This window comes from Silurus aristotelis, assembly GCF_946808225.1.
Source record: "Silurus aristotelis genome assembly, chromosome: 3".
Taxonomy (NCBI): domain Eukaryota; kingdom Metazoa; phylum Chordata; class Actinopteri; order Siluriformes; family Siluridae; genus Silurus; species Silurus aristotelis.
Window position 1 is genome coordinate 36,473,016 of NC_139576.1, and position 18,328 is coordinate 36,491,343.

At 42.2% G+C, this 18,328-nt stretch overlaps 1 protein-coding gene and 1 long non-coding RNA gene across 3 annotated transcripts in view; one reads left to right on the forward strand and one right to left on the reverse strand.

Moving 5' to 3' along the window:
• acvr2aa (activin A receptor type 2Aa) overlaps positions 1–18,328 on the reverse strand; it is a 35,529-nt gene that overhangs the window by 6,951 nt on the left and 10,250 nt on the right. The window contains exons 2-7 of one of the 2 annotated variants that reach the window (XM_083537368.1): positions 16,332–16,542; positions 13,850–13,959; positions 7,995–8,149; positions 1,416–1,559; positions 1,084–1,227; positions 66–211 (exon numbers count right to left, since the gene is read on the reverse strand). In XM_083537368.1, coding sequence (XP_083393494.1) covers positions 66–211; positions 1,084–1,227; positions 1,416–1,559; positions 7,995–8,149; positions 13,850–13,959; positions 16,332–16,542 — 910 coding nt within the window. Of the gene's footprint in view, positions 1–65; positions 212–1,083; positions 1,228–1,415; positions 1,560–7,994; positions 8,150–13,807; positions 13,960–16,331; positions 16,543–18,328 lie in introns of both variants that reach the window. The other variant, XM_083537367.1, reaches the window with a different exon arrangement.
• Positions 13,177–18,328, forward strand: part of LOC310723916 — a 92,612-nt gene continuing 87,460 nt past the window's right edge. The window contains exon 1 of the long non-coding RNA XR_014532863.1: positions 13,177–13,520. This is a non-coding gene — a long non-coding RNA (uncharacterized lncRNA). The remainder of the gene's footprint in view (positions 13,521–18,328) is intronic.

Sequence of the window (18,328 nt, forward strand, 5' to 3'; positions counted from 1 at the left end):
TCCGCTCCTTTGTAACCCCAAACGTGAATGACGTGAGGGTCGGGGAGGTGTGAGGAGGCGCTCACCTGTGAGCTACGGCTGGCTTGTGTCTGTCTCTGAGGCCAGGGACGTCTGCATGGAGGTACGCTAGACCTCGCGCCATGGTCTGCGCGATGTGGCAAAGCTCGTTCCACGTCACTACGTTGGCCTTCAGATAGTCAGTCAGCGACCCCTGGAGAGACAAGGAAGCCGTGAGCGAACGGCTGCGTGTAGAGGAACTGCCTTTAGCCGGTTCCAAACATATATATATATATATACATATCTTTTATCAGGGAGGCATCCATTACAAACAATGCCCAAGTAGGAGGTAGCAGCTGCTTTGTGATGACTCATGCTGTGATTTAGAATACAGTAAGATGACAGATATGAATCATTCTGAAACTGTAGCCTTTTAGTCCAAGAACAGATTTTGACCTGGACCCGATGACGATGCCACCATATTGAAAAAAAAAAAAGAACCCGCCTATAATCTGCTAAACACTGTGTATATCCACCAGTGTTTCATCATCAAATTAAAGACTTTCTTAAGACCATTAAGAATTAAATTTAAGACCGGTATCACGACTAGATGTTCGACCCATGAATCGGGCCGACCTCTTTTAATTATTTTTTCATTGGCCAGTTGTGCTGCAAATTAGGCAGGCGCATCTGACGCACCAGACAGAACATAGCTCTCCCATACCAGCAGGTGGCAGTATTACCTATTCTGCATCCAAACAGAAAAAGCTAGAACCGTGAATATATAAAGGAAGCGGCTTAAAAAACTTGCCGCGAACATTAATAACGGATTCGTGCAGCTTTTTTAAAATGATGTCTAAGTTGCAAAGACAAGTGCAAGAATGACAACATTCAATGGAGCATTTCAGGAATGAGTGGTGCATCCGGGGATGTTTTTCTGCTCAGCACGTTTGGAAAAAGTGGTTATTTGAGTTACTACTGTGTCTCAGTTTGAAACATTCTGGCCAATTCTACTCTCATTCGGTGTTTCATATGGTAATTGTGAAAAGTACAAACTTGATGAACATTAGATTAAAAAACAATAACCTTTTCGTGGTAGGCTGTAATGAGCCACAGCTCTGTATCCAGGTTGGCTCCTCTTTTCTCTGCACCGATGAAGTGGAGGATGTTCTCGTGCCTCATGCAGGGAAGGTTGAAGATCTCGTACTCGTTTTGCCAAGACTGTTTATCCTGGGAAAGAAATTTACACAAAGAGAAAGAGACGTCGATTAATAAAAGTGGAATGCAACCAGCTATGTGTTAATTTCAGAGCCGGGGTTTTTATAGCTGATGATAAAAAGTGCTGATGCTCCTTCGGTCGGCTAACTGCCTCTTGTGGAGAGAATGAGCTCGGCGGCTTCAAATGCTTTTCCGCGTACCTGAATAGGGAAGATCTTGACGGCCACGTAGTCGCTGAGCAGCCGAGCCTTCCACACGCAGCCGAACCGACCGCGGGCTTTAATCTCCAACAACTGCAGCGGCTTCTGGCCGAGGATGGGCGACGGTGGCATGGGGCCAGGGTCCTGAGACACACGGAAGAGAAAAATAGAAAATGGAGTGGGGGCGCTCTTATCGCGCACAGTGACGGGTTTACTGTTCCTTGTTAAAAATACGTCTTTGATTTTATTGTATTTATACTGGAGCTTGTTCTCGTGCGTTTCAAAAACAAACAAACAAAAAAAGGGCAAACTGTCGCGTGTGCGGTCGATAACGGCACGCCGAGCCGGCGGTGCATATACGTACCAGCTGTGAATGTGATGATGGGGAGCTGACCCAGTTTGAAAAGCAGACTGGGAGCGGTGGAGAAAATCAGATAGCAGACAATGGCATGAATTAAACAAAGGGATAAACTTAGAATTGCCTTTGCGAGCGAGAATAAGCTCATCCCCACTTTTTAAACTGTTCTCAGTGAGCGTTTGGCTCGCTCCCAGCTCCCCCTGGCTGCCGTTTCTATTGTTTTAATGCTGAACGGAGCGCCGGGCTTCCAGGGTAAAGGCATCGTAGTGGTAGGATATAAAAAGGGTAAGGTTCCTGTGCTGATGCTGATACCTTACAAAAGTAGGGCAAATGTAGAGCAGCTAGGTTGGCCTAAATTATATCCAAAAAAAAAATTGGATGTGGCACCCCTTGAGTTGAGATCCAAAGTATATGGATCTGGGTTGTGTACCAAGTTTGATTCGGCCCTTTAGGAATTTTGCGCCAGAGGGAAAAAAAAAAAAAAGGAGACAAAGTGACTGCAAGCGGGAGCGGGACGGGCTGAAAAGGGCAGAACATCAATCATGTGAGGAAGGAGGGAGAGGAAGCGGAGGGGAAAAAAAAAAGTATGAGGACAAGGAAGAAAGGGAATATGTCTGAGATTGAGTTGCTGTTACCCGAAACGAGCCCTGAAAGAGCTGACACAGAAACTGAAGTGTTCACGTGAAGGATCGAGCTCCAACGGTGGAAGGAGCACAAAGAAAAACACACGCCCCTGAGCCTCCACTAATCTCTAAGTCACAACGGATACAAAAGCCTGGTTTATGTTGACTTTTCCCAAATGTCGCTCACGTCAGAAAAGGTACAGGTTGGAGAGAGAGAGAGAGAAAGAGAGAGAGAGAGAAAGAAAAAAAAAACCTGCACAAAGGCTCTTTATTGCAGGGTTACAAAGTGATGCTTCTTACATGTGCTGATCTTCTGTAATTTAAGAGTGATCTTTCTCCCTGGACACCTAAAGTTGGATATTGGATGTTTGCTTACAGGTTACAAAAGTACATGTGGTCTAAACCTAGACCTGAGTAGAAAAAGGTCAGGAGAGACTGACCTGTGTCTTTGTGTTTATTGTGATGGTCTCGTATCACGCTCTTACCGATCCTAAATCCATAGCTGAGTGTGAAAGTTAGCTGTTGTCTTTCCCGCGCTCGGCTACGCTAATCTGGGTTAAGGTAGAAAAATGCTGTTTTTTAGCCTAAAAATGGTCTGCGTCCACACTCTGACCGACGGCTGGAAAATATGCGTTTTCGAACGAAAACATCGACATTAGCCTTAATCTCATAGAAGTATAGCAATAAAAAAAAGTCTACTCGAAGAGCGGCTTTCGATTCGGTTGTATCTTTTACAAACCCATTCGCCCTATGTGTTCATACGATCATGTTTCCTTAACAAAGTGATGCTTTTTGATGATTTTTCTTTGCTTTTCTCCTCCCGGGTAGCACATGTAGGCGAGGTTTTAGCTTACAGACCAAATATATCGTTGGGTGTTCAATATCTGGGGTGGGTTCGGTGATACATCAGCTACAAGACTAAACACGAGCATTTGCTTATGCATAGGAAAACCCGACTAAATAAAAAGTTTGGTGAGATACAGTAAAAAATTCGGTCTGCGATTTTCTAAGATTGATGGGGCTTCTGGAATCAGATGGAAATAAAATTAGCTGCCTTTATAGAACTGACCTATTGGATAAAAAAATAAATAAAAAACACTGACCAATCGGGATTGAGAATACAAATAGGGAAGTATTTTAGTGGTTGTATAATGTGTTTGTTTTTTAGTATTAGAAAAAAAGCAGAAACTGAAAGATGTTGAGACAATACACAGAGATGCTTCTCGGAACAAGTCTGAAAATTTAAGCGCGAGTCAAATTGCAATCCGACGTACATCCTTTGCATGCTTGGAGGCGTGCGTACAAAAGCAAGGAATCGCTGGTGTGCATGCACCTTAATTAATCTCCTGCTTGAATTCGAAGGCAATACGAGGGATTTTCTATTTATCCGTGCACTGTAAAAACAAAAAGCGAAAGAATCTCGGTGCGCCGAAGCGTAACAGACTTTTAAAAAGGCAGGGATCGTCTCGGAGAGAAAAAAGCCCCAAAAAAACAACCACTTCTAACATAGCTCAAATAGCAGGATAGAAAAAAAATGATAACGGTGTCCAAAAGAAAAAGGAAAGGGCGAAAGCAGGAACCAAGACACTCTGTCGAAAGAAAGATGAATAAATAATCTTACCTCTATCATGATATGAAAGGCGTGCTAGTCGAAAGGAGAGGAAGGAAGCAGAAAGGAAGGTGTTAGTTTGTGAGTGAGCGTGAGATGGAGACAGATGGGATAGAGAGAATCTGGGTCAAATGTAAATCCTAGTTGGCCTGTTTAACTGCGCTGGCGGCTGGTCAGAGTTAAACACTGTTTCGGGTGAACGTATGGGGATCTGACGTGTCTCAGGCTCCGTCACCTGCATCGGAGGTCAGCACGAGAGACTTGTGCGGTTTGGTGGGACGTTTGATGTGTGTGACGCGCCACACGGTGGGCGTTTTGTCTTTATTGTGATTATATTTCATGCAGTGCAACTGTGAATAGAGACACCTGACTTTTCCAGATATGTGTGGTTCTTCCCTAAACTGTTACCTCAAACTTAAAGACACACAATTGTGTAGAGTCTCTGGATGCGGTACCATGAAATTTTCCCTTCACTTGAACTAGGAGACATAAACCTGAACCTGCTCCATGAAGATACGGGTTGGAGTGGAAGATCTCCTGATATAGAGCTCTGACCTCAACCCTATTGAGATGAATGTAAATGCTATCTGCTCCCCAGGCCTTCCTTACCTCACCCACATCTCTATCCATCTATCCATTTTTCTATCCATCTATCCATCTATCTATCTATCTATCTATCTATCTATCTATCTATCTATCTATCTATCTATCTATCTATCTATCTATCCATCCATCCATCCATCCATCCATCCATCCATCCATCCATCCATCCATCCATCCATCCATCCATCCATCCATCCATCCATCCATCCATCCATCCATCCATCCATCCAAACAAACACTATACTGTCAATAGTTTGCAGACACCTGGTCATAAGTATAGCATGTGCTTTTTGGCCATTGCATTCCACATTTACTCCCAATTTGCTCTTATAATTCCCTCCACTCTTCTGGGAAGATGTTCCACTAGTTTTTGGAGTGTGCTTAACACAAGGGTGTTAGTAAAGTCAGACACTGATGTAGGTGAGGTGAGGAGGCCTGGGGTTCAGTCAGCGTTTATCCCAATTTATCTCAAAGGTGTTCAGTAGGAATGAGATCAGACTTTTAAAGCAGGCCACTCAAGATCTTTCTCTCCAAACTGTGTAAACCATAATCTTTATGGAGCTGGCTTTCTGCACAGGGGTATTACCATGCTGGAACAGGTTTGGGTCTCCAAGTTTAAATGAACGCTAAATTGTATTATACCGTCCTGTGTGGCTCCAGCTTTGTGGTAATAGTTTGGAGAAGAACCAAATTTGGAAGGAAAGGTCAGGTGAACACCTGACACCGGATAATACTTTTGTTCATATAGTGTAAATATATATAATCCTGACTGCTAGAAAAAATCGTACGTGAAACATTTTTCAGGAGTCTACATAACTTCAGACCTGATATCTGTTACATGTAGGTCATATCCATAAAATTAAATTTTGTGATGAATGACTACGGGGTGCTCTATTTTCTTTTCTTTCTTTTTTGGTTCTCCAGAGAACTATAAAACTGGACACCAAGCAGTTTTTAAGTAAGTAAAAAAAAAGGACAAAAATAGAAGCTAGAAGACAGCAGTAGATCCTGGACAATGAATCAGTGTTTTCATAAAAAGAGGGTGTACTCGTTTTTACTATGTTTGTATGCAATATATATAATTTATTTAAATTTTTTTTAATTGAATTCATTTCTGACGAGCTGAAAGAGATTTGGAGTGTAAATAAAAAAAATAAAAAAAAAGGGGTATGGGTCTGCGTTCATACTTGTGGGAGGCGGAGCCAGTGATTAGTGCTCATTAGAGTGTACAGCAGATGGTCATTAGGAGCTGTAGCGCCAATGAACGTTTGTAGGACTGTGCAAGGAGGCATGGTGGACCTTTTAGGGTGCCTCCTCATGGACTTGTTTCAGAAGATTTACACAGGTGAGATGATTCGCGCTCATGCTACTCTCTGGTTTGGATTTCAGATGTGTTGAATGAAGGAATAAAAGTAATGGAATGATTGAGATAAAGAGTGTGAAATGTGGAGGAAGAGAGAGAGAAAGGGGGAGAGCGAGAGAAATCTGAGTACAAAGAAAAAAAAAAATCTGGTAGTAGTAATAATAATTTTAAAAAAGTGCAGTTCTTCTAGTTGAGTCGTACCGCAAATGTATAATCGATATATCTTCCGTATTTAATTTTCTCCCGTCTTGTAAGAGAGATGAAACGATTTCTCTACAAATTATAGATCATTTCTGAAGCCTGTAGAAAGCACGGATTGGGGTTTGTAATATAAATCTTTTTCTATAGTGTGTTGGCTTGGGAAGGAATTGAATAAAATCACTTTATGAATTAAAGTAACTTGAGGGGAAAATAAATGATCAAAACCAAGCTGAAGAATTAACATAATGGCTAAAGGATCAATAAAGATAATGAATATGTTGGTGAGGGTGTTGGTGTTTGCCTGAGAGAGTGAGAAGTTTCTCACGCATGTGATTTGGAACGCTAGACATCCTGATGAATGAAAATAAATCACTCATCAGGGTCACAACATTATACAGGATATAAGATTTTTGTGCTTTTTTTTTTTTTTTTTAACATTATTTTAAATGCAGTCCCAATCTGCTGTAATCATCATCTCCACTCTTCTGGGAGGAGGTTCTACTGGATTTTTGTGCTCTTTTAGCCACAAGGGTGTTGGTAACGTCAGGCACTAAAGTAAGTGAGGAGGCCTGGGGTGCAGTTCTGTTTCATTCCAAAGATTTTTAATAGCGTTTATAGAATCCTCTATAAGGAGACTTTCCACTCCAACCCATGTAAAGCAGATCTTCATGGAGCTGGGTTTGTGCACAGGGGCATCATCATGCTGAAACAGGTTTTAGTCTCTTAGTTCAATTGACGGGGGAATTTCTTTGTTTAAAAAAAAATAATAATAATAATTGTTGCAAGTTGAAAATTCGAGTTGAACGTGAGCTCTTAGGCCATCGATCAGACCGTTCGGCAAAGCCAGCTGCATGAAGATCTGCTTTAAATGACTAAGTGGAAGATCTTCTGCTGTAGAGCTCCAACCCTATTGAACAGGATGATTGTGAACGCTGACTGCACCTGTTAAAATCTGACCATGAAGCAAAAAAAAAACGTCTGAATGTTTAAACACATGTCCTTTTTGTTTCCTTTTGCAAATGTCAGGTACATTTCCATACCGATAGTTTTTCCGGCTCCCGATCCGCTGTCGGTACGAGAGCGGCCTCTAGAGGCGAATCGCTGACGCCATGTGCTGTTTGTTTTTTCACGTGAGACTGTGCGCTGTATTATTCACAAAGTATTAATTCATTCCTATTTATTTCATTTAGCACATTGTCATGATGCAATGCTGTTTTTTTTTTATTGTGTAATAAAGTTCAGTACTTTTTCACATGGAGTTTGGTTTTCATCCAGTATCCGTTTTAAAAGCTATTGGTTGATCAGTTATCTGAGAGTACAATCCAACCAAGTTATAGATGTCAGTAAAATCCATCGATCGACCTCTAGATCATATCCTCTTCTTTAAAGTAGAAAAATAAATTATTGCGATGCTGATATTTGGTGGGACATTTTGTTGCTCCTCTTCACGATATTGAACTACAATTTCTACCGTCGGTTCGTTATTTTGAAACCGTTACCACTCTCGCTGCTCAGACTGTGCTTCACCACGGCAACACACTTTCCGGCTGTAGCGTCTTTTGGATCTATATTTATAGATTGAGAACAATCCTGCTGTTTGTATTAAACATCAGCACAGCTGTGATTACCAGAAAAACTTGTCTGTTTTTCGATAAACAAACTCTTATGAACAGTAAAAAAAATAAATAAAAAAAAACTGTTGCTGACATAGACAGGTTTCTGGGGAGAGGGAAATCTCCCAATCCTACTCACACTAGATAAGATAAGGCATGTGTTTTAACTCAAACCTGCAGCAACAACAACAAAAAAACTGTTGGTTTACCTGCGTGGGCACCAGGACGGGCGGATACGCCAGCTTGTGATGGCGATACATCCAAAAGGAGAGGAGCGCGATGGCAGCGATGCCCATGATCGGCACCAGTGAGTACAGGAGGGTGCTGAATAGCGGTGGCTTCTGGGTGAACGGGTTCGACGTAGCTGGAGGACACAAACCAAAAAGAAATTAACTACATCGTGGATTTCATTTTCTTGGGGCACATTACGATAAACAGACACGTGAAATAATAAGGGAGACAGGAAGCACTGGTGGTTGTGCATCACACTGATTTCTCTCTCTCTCTCACACACACACACACACACACACACACACACACACACACAGAGGGGAAGCAGGTTGCATGAGTTGCTAACTCGCTAATTAGCACAATAGTGAAAGCAGTTCTACCCCACTGTGCTCAAGGGTTTGAACGAAATCAAGCGATTCTCGTTAGGAGAAATATCTGTGAGGCCTTCTGTCTTTCTCTTTTCCATCGAGTCTGATTTCGATAATCCGTACTGCCTCTGTGATTTACAGAATCTCCACTGATAATACATTTATTTATTTATTTATTTATTTATTTATTTTTAAGCATCCGCTGCCAATCATGAGCTTGTGCATGAACTTATATTGACTTTCGTGTGTGCAGAAGTTCCTTTCATCTAAAGGGGAGAAACCATGAAAGGTGTGTGTGATGTGAAAGTAAGGTGCTTTATGCTACTCAATAATTTTTTCTTTGCCACAGCCTAATGTACAGCAGTGTTTAAAGCACATCCTACTCAAAACCATCTGTCCAAACTGGGGTCGTGTCCCACAGCGATATACTGCCTGTCCAAACTGGGGTCGCTTCTCACACCGATGTACTGCCTGTCCAAACTGGGGTTGCGTCCCACACAGATGTACTGCCTGTCCCTACTGGGGTCACGTCCCACACTGATGTACTGCCTGTCCCTACTGGGGTCACGTCCCACACCGATATACTGCCTGTCCCTACTGGGGTCACGTCCCACACCGATATACTGCCTGTCCATACTGGGGTCACGTCCCACACCGATATACTGCCTGTCCCTACTGGGGTCACGTCCCACACCGATATACTGCCTGTCCATACTGGGGTCACGTCCCACACCGATATACTGCCTGTCCCTACTGGGGTCACGTCCCACACCGATATACTGCCTGTCCCTACTGGGGTCACGTCCCACACCGATATACTGCCTGTCCCTACTGGGTTCACGTCCCACACCGATATACTGCCTGTCCCTACTGGGTTCACGTCCCACACCGATATACTGCCTGTCCATACTAGGTTCATGTCCCAAACCTCTAAGTCCTCTTTCCCTACTGAGGTTGTGTCACAAACCTTCCATTTGTTGTAAATTTGCGGTTTGGGAACAGTTCCATCCCCGTGTCTTCTCATTTCTCTTGTTAGAGTATTGGGACGTCCTCACGCCGACCGCGAGCACGCTAAACACATTCGCTTGTCCTAAAGGTGAAGTGTGCTTAATGGAATTCTCTTCGCATCGCGGCGAGCTGCCGCTTTTGAATATCTGGGGCATTCTGGCTCGAGTGAGCTGATGCTGAAAATAGACCTCCGGTTGCGTAAGCTTTCGCTGCGATTGCTGCCCCTGTATGAGAGCGAGAGAGGAAGCCAAGAGACAGCCGCAATGTAAATAACGGCATGTCGAATGATGCATGAAGAGTGTACTGTTTTGTTCGGCCCGAGAGGAGAAAACGTTCTCGGGGCCGAGGAAAGTGCGCCGTTCTCACCGCTCCTGTACACGCCAGCGACTCTGTATTTACCAGCGACTATTTTTTTTCCGATCACAAAGTGTTTAACCTCCGTGTATATTCTTCTATATATAAGTGCTTTGATGAAGTGCATTGACTGTGGTACACGCCAGAGGGCTTTAATGAACTGCTTCACTTAGATATAAAAAAAGGTTTATTTATTAGCTTAATAATATTTAGTTGCTTTTCTCCTCATATACAGTAATTGGTCTGTTTTTTACAGGTTCTAATATGTGAACTAATTAAGGAGCGATAATAAAGTAATGATAACTATCTCTCACAAACACACACAACATCCATTATAACATAAAGTAATCAGGTCACGGGGCTTCAGTTAACGTTTTCCTCAACCACTCTTTACACCCGTGGTGAGCAGAAAAGCATCTCAGAATGGACAAGGTAAAACTTCAAGGTCTTCTGCCATTGTAGACCATCTGCGCCATGGTCCGAGATGCTTTTCTGCTTATTTGCGTAACATAGTTAACTGTGAAAGTTAACTGATTCTCTTGACCTGCATCTGCATGGATTTATGCATCGCTCTGCTCTCACGGGATTAGCTGCCTGGACATTCGCGTAAACGTGCAGGTGTACAGGCGTTAGCGGAGAAGTGAGTTTGCAACATGTAAAGCAGCTTCACAAACCTACCAAACTATTAATGATAAGATTGAGGTGGCAATACTAAGTTTAATTTCACAAATCATGTGTGGAATTATATCTGAATTCAATACCTTTTGGATGAACGGAAACATCAGGACATGACGACGGTACATCTCTAATCTTTTATTATTATTTTAGACACATTCCTTTAATAATGCGTAAATAAAATCGACAAAGGGTTGAGGAAACCTGACTATGCTTTCTGAACATCTCATTGCACCGTTTGCTATTATAATAAGCTCCACCCTTCAGGGAAGATGTTCCACTAGATTTTGGAGTACACTTTTTGGGATTAGAGGTCGTTCTCTGGCCGATGGCGATATTTAGATATCACTGCGGCCGATGGCGAAATGTGTGCCTGATTTTTGTTGAGTGTCGCCCGGCTTTAGTTTTATCTTGCGCCTGTTTTCCGGCGATTCTCCATGTCGGATCGGCGGCGGATCTCATCGGCGAGAGAGAAATCGGATCGGCAAATTAGCTTAGCAAATGAGCACGCGAGAAAAAAAACAGAGCCATTCTTGCTTTTGTTTGAAAAAAGATGACTTTATATTTTGACAGTTGTAGCTCCTCCGGTTGCCCTGTTTGGACGCTGAATACAGACTACTGCCACCTGCTGGTATTGGAGTGTCATGTTCTCTCAGGCAAGCGGAGGACATACACACACGGTTTGCCTGCCTAATAATCGGCCTAATTTTCAGCGCAATCGGCCGATGCCAATTAACTGAAGAATGCAGATAAATTAGCCGGCCACTCAACCGTCAACCTCTAGTGCAGATTTGTGTTTTTTTTTTTTTTTTTTTTTTTCTTGGGGCAAAACATTTTTGTTATTAAACCACTCTGCAACAAAATAAATATAACTTTAGAGAGTGGAAATATTTTTCATTCCAAGCTTCACACAGTCTTATTCTATTTGCAGTCAAGTGTTTATTTCTAGGAAGCAACAAATACAAATAAAAGACCTACAATCCTGAATCGAGCACTAATGTCCAGAAGAATTTGCAATAATATATTTAATTGACCGCGATCTCATAATATATAAACCGGACCATATTTAAGATGTAACGTTGCACTGCGATGACCCTGTTTTAACCTTGAGATTATCCATTATGAGCTCGTGCTGATACGGAACAGAGGATGTCATGGTGTGTGGTATTGGTTAACACAACAAGCGACGTGTGGCCCTTTCTTTTTTTTTCTAAACTAAATGGAAATACAGCTGATAAAATCTAGAAACGAAGATGGAAATCTGAAACCCTGCACTCACAGAGACTGTGTGCCGTTCTGGTAGGACCGGTTTGTGTGTGTGTGTGTGTGTGTGTGTGTGTGTGGGGGGGGGGGGGGGGGTTAGCCCGGAATTTGCATAAGTAAAGAAATGCGTGGGCACAATGGTGCGTGTGTGTGTGTGTGTGTGTGAATAAAAAGAGCTGCCGTGCGTGGTTCATGTTAACTCTCGAAGTATGAGCCAAGGAAGTTGTGAGCAAAGCAGGTTCCTTTATAACCTTTCTGAGAAAAGAGTACGGGATTGTACGTGGAGAAGGAGGGGATTATATTCTCGGACGACGCTTGTAATAACGAACTTTTGCACGTCTGCTCAGAGATAAAACTCCGGAAGCCGATTTATCCGGTGTTTTGTGAACTTTGTGTGATCTAAAAAACTGACAGCTTTTTATTTGTTTACATCTTGAAAAATAATCATTTGACTGCTGATTTCTCACATCAGGAACTGAGCATGAGCTATAAGAAGCTACGTGCTTCTTTCTGAACATCCCAGTCCACATTTAGTCCATATTTGCTGTTATAATAAACTGAACAAATTGTATGCCTCCAACATTGTGGGGAGAGTTTGGAGAAGAACCACATACGGCTGGAAAGGTCGGTTGTCCCAATACTTTTGCTGCGTAGTGTATGTTCTCCACAGCTAAACTCGAAATCTTCCTCAGTATCTATTTGCAAAATCAGAGATATAAATAGGATGAAAAGACGGTGAAAAACACTTGCGTGACCAGTTTGGAAAAATATTATTGAAATAATATAAAATGACTCCGGGTCATGAAATGAAGTCTGAATTAATCGCAGGTGAAACACAATCTGTAATTATTTAACGAGAACTCGGGGGGGGGGGAGCGTGTGAACTTCTAACTCTCACAACAACCCTTTTGTTTTCTTCGAGGAGTTTGTGCGGGGGGGTTGGGGGGGGGAAGCTAGCTATTTAGTGACATGACTCACCAGTAAAGGGTGACTGATTCGACATTTCTGGAACAGGGAAACACTGAAGTCAAAACAAGTAGCAGTTTGAGGAATGCTGGCAGAGGTTTCAGGTGTGCTGAATGATTCAATCCTCCAGCTTTGTGGTAGCAGTTTGGAGAAGAACCACATATGGCAGGAAAGGTCAGGTCTCCCAATACTTTTGTCTGTATTGTGTATTTGCTAATGATTACGATAAATAAGCTTGATATACAAAAGTATTGGGTGACCCGATTTTCCCCGCCATATGTGGTTCTTCTCAAACTGTTCTCACCTCATTGAAGGCGCACAATTGTAATGGAGTGGCGTTACATGCTCCCGTTCTAGCATGAAGTTCCAGCTCCATGAGATACGCTTTACATTGTTTGGAATAGAAGATCTCCTGCTAGGGAGCTATAAACCCTATTTAAACACCTTTTGGAATAAATTTTTATCATCTGACCTGACTTTGTGGCTAAATGATCCAAAAAGCTCCATGAGCAGCACCACAAAAATCCAGTGGAACGTCTTTCCAGAAGCGTGAAGAGTGGGATGTTTAAAAAGCACACACCAATCACATGGTCAGGTGTCCACAAACTTTTGAGACATACACACATTGTATGGCGACGAAATCTGTGGACACCTGATCATCACGATCCTTTGCGATGTTCTTTAAATTGTTCATGCGCTTTTTTTGTAACGTTACAATTTTCCTTCAAAGGAAACTGAACATGACTATGAGCATCAAGTGAGGGCTTCATGAAGACCTGGTTGACCTGACATCCTCAAGCCCAGCAAACACCTTTAAGATGAACTGGAACATGCATGGAGCTGCAGTGTTCGAGTTCCTCCTGAAAGCAGGTGTGTGTGTGTGTGCACGTTTATAAAGATCAGAAATCTGAGGTATTGTTTCAGATCAGTTCCTTTCAGGTCAAAGTTCCCCAAACGTTTCTATCAGAAAATTCTTCAAAAAAGATTTCAATCCAAACCCAAGTGTCATGAAGCTGAAGAGCAAAAGGGTTTGGGCTTTTTTGACCTGAACAGAACCGAAGGGTTTAGCAAGATCAGGTTCAGACCCCAGATTTCTGGAATAGGAAGTGGAAGGGAAAAGGGGTAAAGAGGAATAAAGAGAGAAGTTGTTTCAGTACCCTTAAACACGCCGCTGCTTCGGTCGGTGATCGGAGTCTTACTCTGTAAAGACGGAGCGTCCGGGTTGTAGAAAAACTTCTCGTTGCACATGTTGCCTTCGCAGCAGCAAAAAAACACGTCGGGGTCCTCTTTCTTCTCCACACACTCCGTGCTGAAAAACAGGAAGTAAAAATAAATCCATGATGATTAATACTAGAATCGTAACTGATACGTAATTCGTCAGTTTGCGGATCTTAATTTTTTAACCATCTCCGCATGATACTGTTTTTTAAGTGATTTCGTAAGTAAACGGAGCAGTCACGTGTTCACGTGTTAATCGGTCAAAAGCCTCCCGCATCTTTCTAATATTTCTAGTAATAAATGGAAATAATTTTATTTTTCTCCTCCCCATTGTTGTTAATCGAAAAAACTATATATATATATATATAAAAAATAAATAAAAAAAAACATAACCCGCGGTTTCCACACGGACCATCATTACTGACGCACCACTCGCTAAACTCCGGATCGCTTTGGATAGGTAACAGCGTAGAGGCTGCAGAATGAAAAATGGAGGAACGGGGAGAAAACGGTGAGGGGGGGAGGAGAAGATTCAGGCTAATGTTTATCATTTCAAACTAAAATCTAAATTTACCTTTAAAAGTAATCCGAAATAGATTTTTATTAAAAAAAAAATTATTATATATATGTATTTGATATGGAAGCCCGTTTCTGCCACATCAAAATAAAAAAAAAAGCCTAATTCCGACTTTTTTCCCCCACAAGTCCACATTTATTTTCTAGCAATTTTGAGCTTTTTTTTTTTTTTTTGCCAATCGGGCAGCGCCCCCTCTGTAGTGCCAGAAAGCTTTACACATTAAAAATAAAAACAATCCATAGAATCGCATGGTATCAAACTGAGCCTCTGATCCCTGGAGAGAACTCTCTCTAACAATCAGCTCGGGAGGAGACTGAACAAGACGGATGAAGGAGAGGAGCCTCGTTCATACACACACAGCTTCAAACTTCAGGTGCACAACATGGTCACTGCAGTAGAATGTTGCATGTTTACAAAGGTTGTAATTAAGATGAATAAAGTCAGAATTGGAAGCATTTAAAACTACAACATGGTAAACAAACTGTAAAAGATTATTCTAAATTATAATTTTTTTTTTTAGATATTTATGTATTTGCATTTTAATGTAATATGGCAATTATATGCACTAAATAGGTTTAGTGTTCAGCATTAAAATGTAATTTTTTTGAAAAAAAAAAATGTAAACAAACGACTTGTTTATTTTAAAACACCGGTTTTATTTTCTCTTGTATATTTAGTGTTGCTCTTAAATGTAGAAAAAGTACTTCCTATCCGATGACTTGATTAATCGGCGGAATAATCGGTAGCTGCAGAATCTTGTACGTGTGTTTTTCATGTCAGGTATTGACAGAAGGACTGAACTTTTTAGTCAAACAGAACTCTGGTGAGCTTGCCAGAGCGCGTGAGAGCGGCACACGCCGAAATGCAAACATGAGGAGCGCGGATCGCTTTCCGGGGGCCTTTTGTTCCGATAAGTAGGGAGTGAGAAAAGAGAGAGAGAGAGAGAGAGAGAGGGATAGAGGGAGAGGTGAGGTATGTTAAGTTCTCATGCATGTGCCACGGGCTGCTTTTTACGAAAAAAAAAAGTGAAAAAAAAAATCCAGTTTGAACATGGATGTGAGAGAAAAAAAAAACGGGTTTGGCAGCGTGCTAGGACACGCCTTTTTTTTCTGCTTTCTGTCTCCTTTCTGATGGACAGATGAGGATGGCGGGTTTTTCGCCATGGTGCGAAGGTGAACGGGTTCACGGTGAACTTGAAGGAGAAAGAGAACGAAGCCGAGACGCCTGCGTAACGATAATCAGCGTGCTATCTTTATTAACGACACGCACGGGTAATGAATAGGGTGGTGTGTGTGTGTGTGTGTGTTTGGGGGGGGGTCGGTTCTCTCTGAGCACGCTCCGCTTAATGGGTTAATCGGGTTTGTAACGATCGTGACTTTTTTAGGAGGAAATTACCAGGCAGCCTCGCGAAACTTTCAGGGCCGAAACTTGTTCCAGAGGTTACACCGAGTGATGAAACTTTTGCACCGGTTTGGTTTCCCCGACGAATATGTCGGGACGCATGACGGTTATAGACTCAGCTGTCACAACTCCGGTCCTTCCTTCCTTATTTAATTATCAGGGTGGAGGGAAGGAGATGATCTTCATGGTGTGAGAACTCTACGGCGCAGTACAACACCATGCGATTGATCTTTTTTGAATGTATTTTTTTAACACATTAAAAGCCGTATAACGGCGCGGCGGCGATGCAGTCGCACTGCGCTGAAAAATTCACCGACTGAAATTTCCTGAAACTAACGTTTTGTGATGTTGAATTCGTCTCATAAGCGTTTAATGTTTTATAGTAGGGACTTGCGAATTGTTTTCCTTAAACAGAACTCCATGCTGTTCATTTAAAAGAAAAGCTAAAATGAAGGCCCAGGTTTAGAGATCTTGTGTAGTAGTACCTGTCGTAGCAGTTGACGTCGTCGAGCCAGCATCCCTGCTTCACCACCGCCACGTTCCCCGACACGTTGCGCCACGTGGCGAAGCAGTGCAGTCGCTTGTCCTTGTCTCCGACGCAGGCCTCGATGCCGGAGCGGTTGCCCTGCTGCTCCGTGCTCGGGCCGTAGTTGTACTGCACGCACTCGCGTGTCTCAGAGCGTCCCAGGATGGCGCCTGCTGAGAGAAGAGAAGATTTAACGTTTTCGTCTTTTAATAGCGTCTTTTGTCTTTGGGCGGTGACGCAACCGCTCCATCATCGCGTTCAGAGAGAAGAGAACAGTAATTATTATTATTTTTATTTTTTTAAGAAAGATTTACATTATTGCAGAAATAACAAAAGAATATGTGCTGTTCTTAAAACTGAACCCATTTAGTGCATTTAATTGGCACATCAAAATATAAATATAAAAATTTATTTTCAATTACTTTAAAAAAAGTTTACAAAAACTCCATTCCTCCATTTTTTATTTATTTATTTTTTTTTTTTTACATTTTCTAAATTTTTTATTTTGCAGCATCGTCCGTGTTCCCTGTCTAAAGTTTAGCGGGTGGTGCGTCAGTAATGATGGTCCGTGGGGAAAACGCAGTGCTCCGTGTGTAGTTAAATGGAGTTAACACATTAAAGCATTAATAATTTGCCAGAATGTTTTTACATATTCGAATTACTCAAGGAATCGTTTCAGCTCCAGACTTTACGAACACTCTTCTGGGTGAATGAGCTAAAATCTCCCCAAAATCTAATGGAGCATCTTCCCAGAAGAGTGTAGGTTACTATAACAGCAAATGAAGACTAAATGTGGACTAGGATGTTCAAAAAGAAGCACAGGTGTCCACAAACATTTGTCTCTGTATTATATATATAATTTTGTGACCAAATGCAGATTATGTGGGTGTCTCGATCTGTCCGACAAGAACAAGCACTGTGTGTGTGTGTGTGTGTGTGTGTGTGTGTGTGTGTGTGTGTGTTGCGTATCATCTGATGCTTCCTTTGTCAATGCTCATGTTTACTACACAAACAAGAAGTCATTATCGACAGCCTCTATCTCTCCTGATCTCTCAGGCATCTAAACATGAACACTCTGATTGTTCCAAACACCAGTACTTCATCCCACAACTAATCCAAATCTTGTTTGTTTTTTTTTAAGGGCGGAAAGAAAACCACTTAACCGCTTGAAAAGGTGTGAACTGACGCTTATTAAATGTAATGAGCGGTTGTTGAGTCATGTTTAGGTGTTTAAACGCTTGCTGGTATTTGCGCCGAGCAACACCGAGAGTGGTTGTCACCTCGGGGAAGGGGTGGGTGGTTGGGGCTGTTTGGGGCTGAGAGGACCCCGTGGCGATGTCAGGGAGCAGTTGGAGCTCTGGGGCAGGTATTTGAGAACTGGTTGTGCAGGCTGAGGAGGAGAGACTGCTGGCGCCATCTTTGCAGAGCCTGTATAGGTCAAAACTCTGATAGCGATCGAGGAATTGCAAGGGCATTAGAAAAAAATATAATTGTAATGTGATATTTGTAATAAGAGCTCTGTTGCACATTCCTGCCCCCCAAATCCTGAGGTTTTATTAGGTTCTATTAACTCGTGATAGTCACTGAGGAGGCGATTTTCCTGGATCAATTAGTCGTTGCTCAGAGAAGAACAAGAACGTATATTGTGTTTGTCAGGACCTGCAACCTGTTCCAGCTTGACAATGCTCCTGTGCACAAAACCAGCTGCACCCCAGATCTTCTCACCTCACCTACTTTAGTACCTGACTTCACTAACACCCCTGAATGAGCACAGATCTCCACAATCACACTCGATCTTCCCATATTATACATATGAAGTTTTCCACTATAACAAAATGTAAAATCGTCGAAAATGTATCCACTGATCATGAGCAGAAAGACAACACAGTCTGAGTGTGGAGATCCTGAAATTGTATTTTATATCCTACTACAGACAATAAAAACTAAACGGGGTGG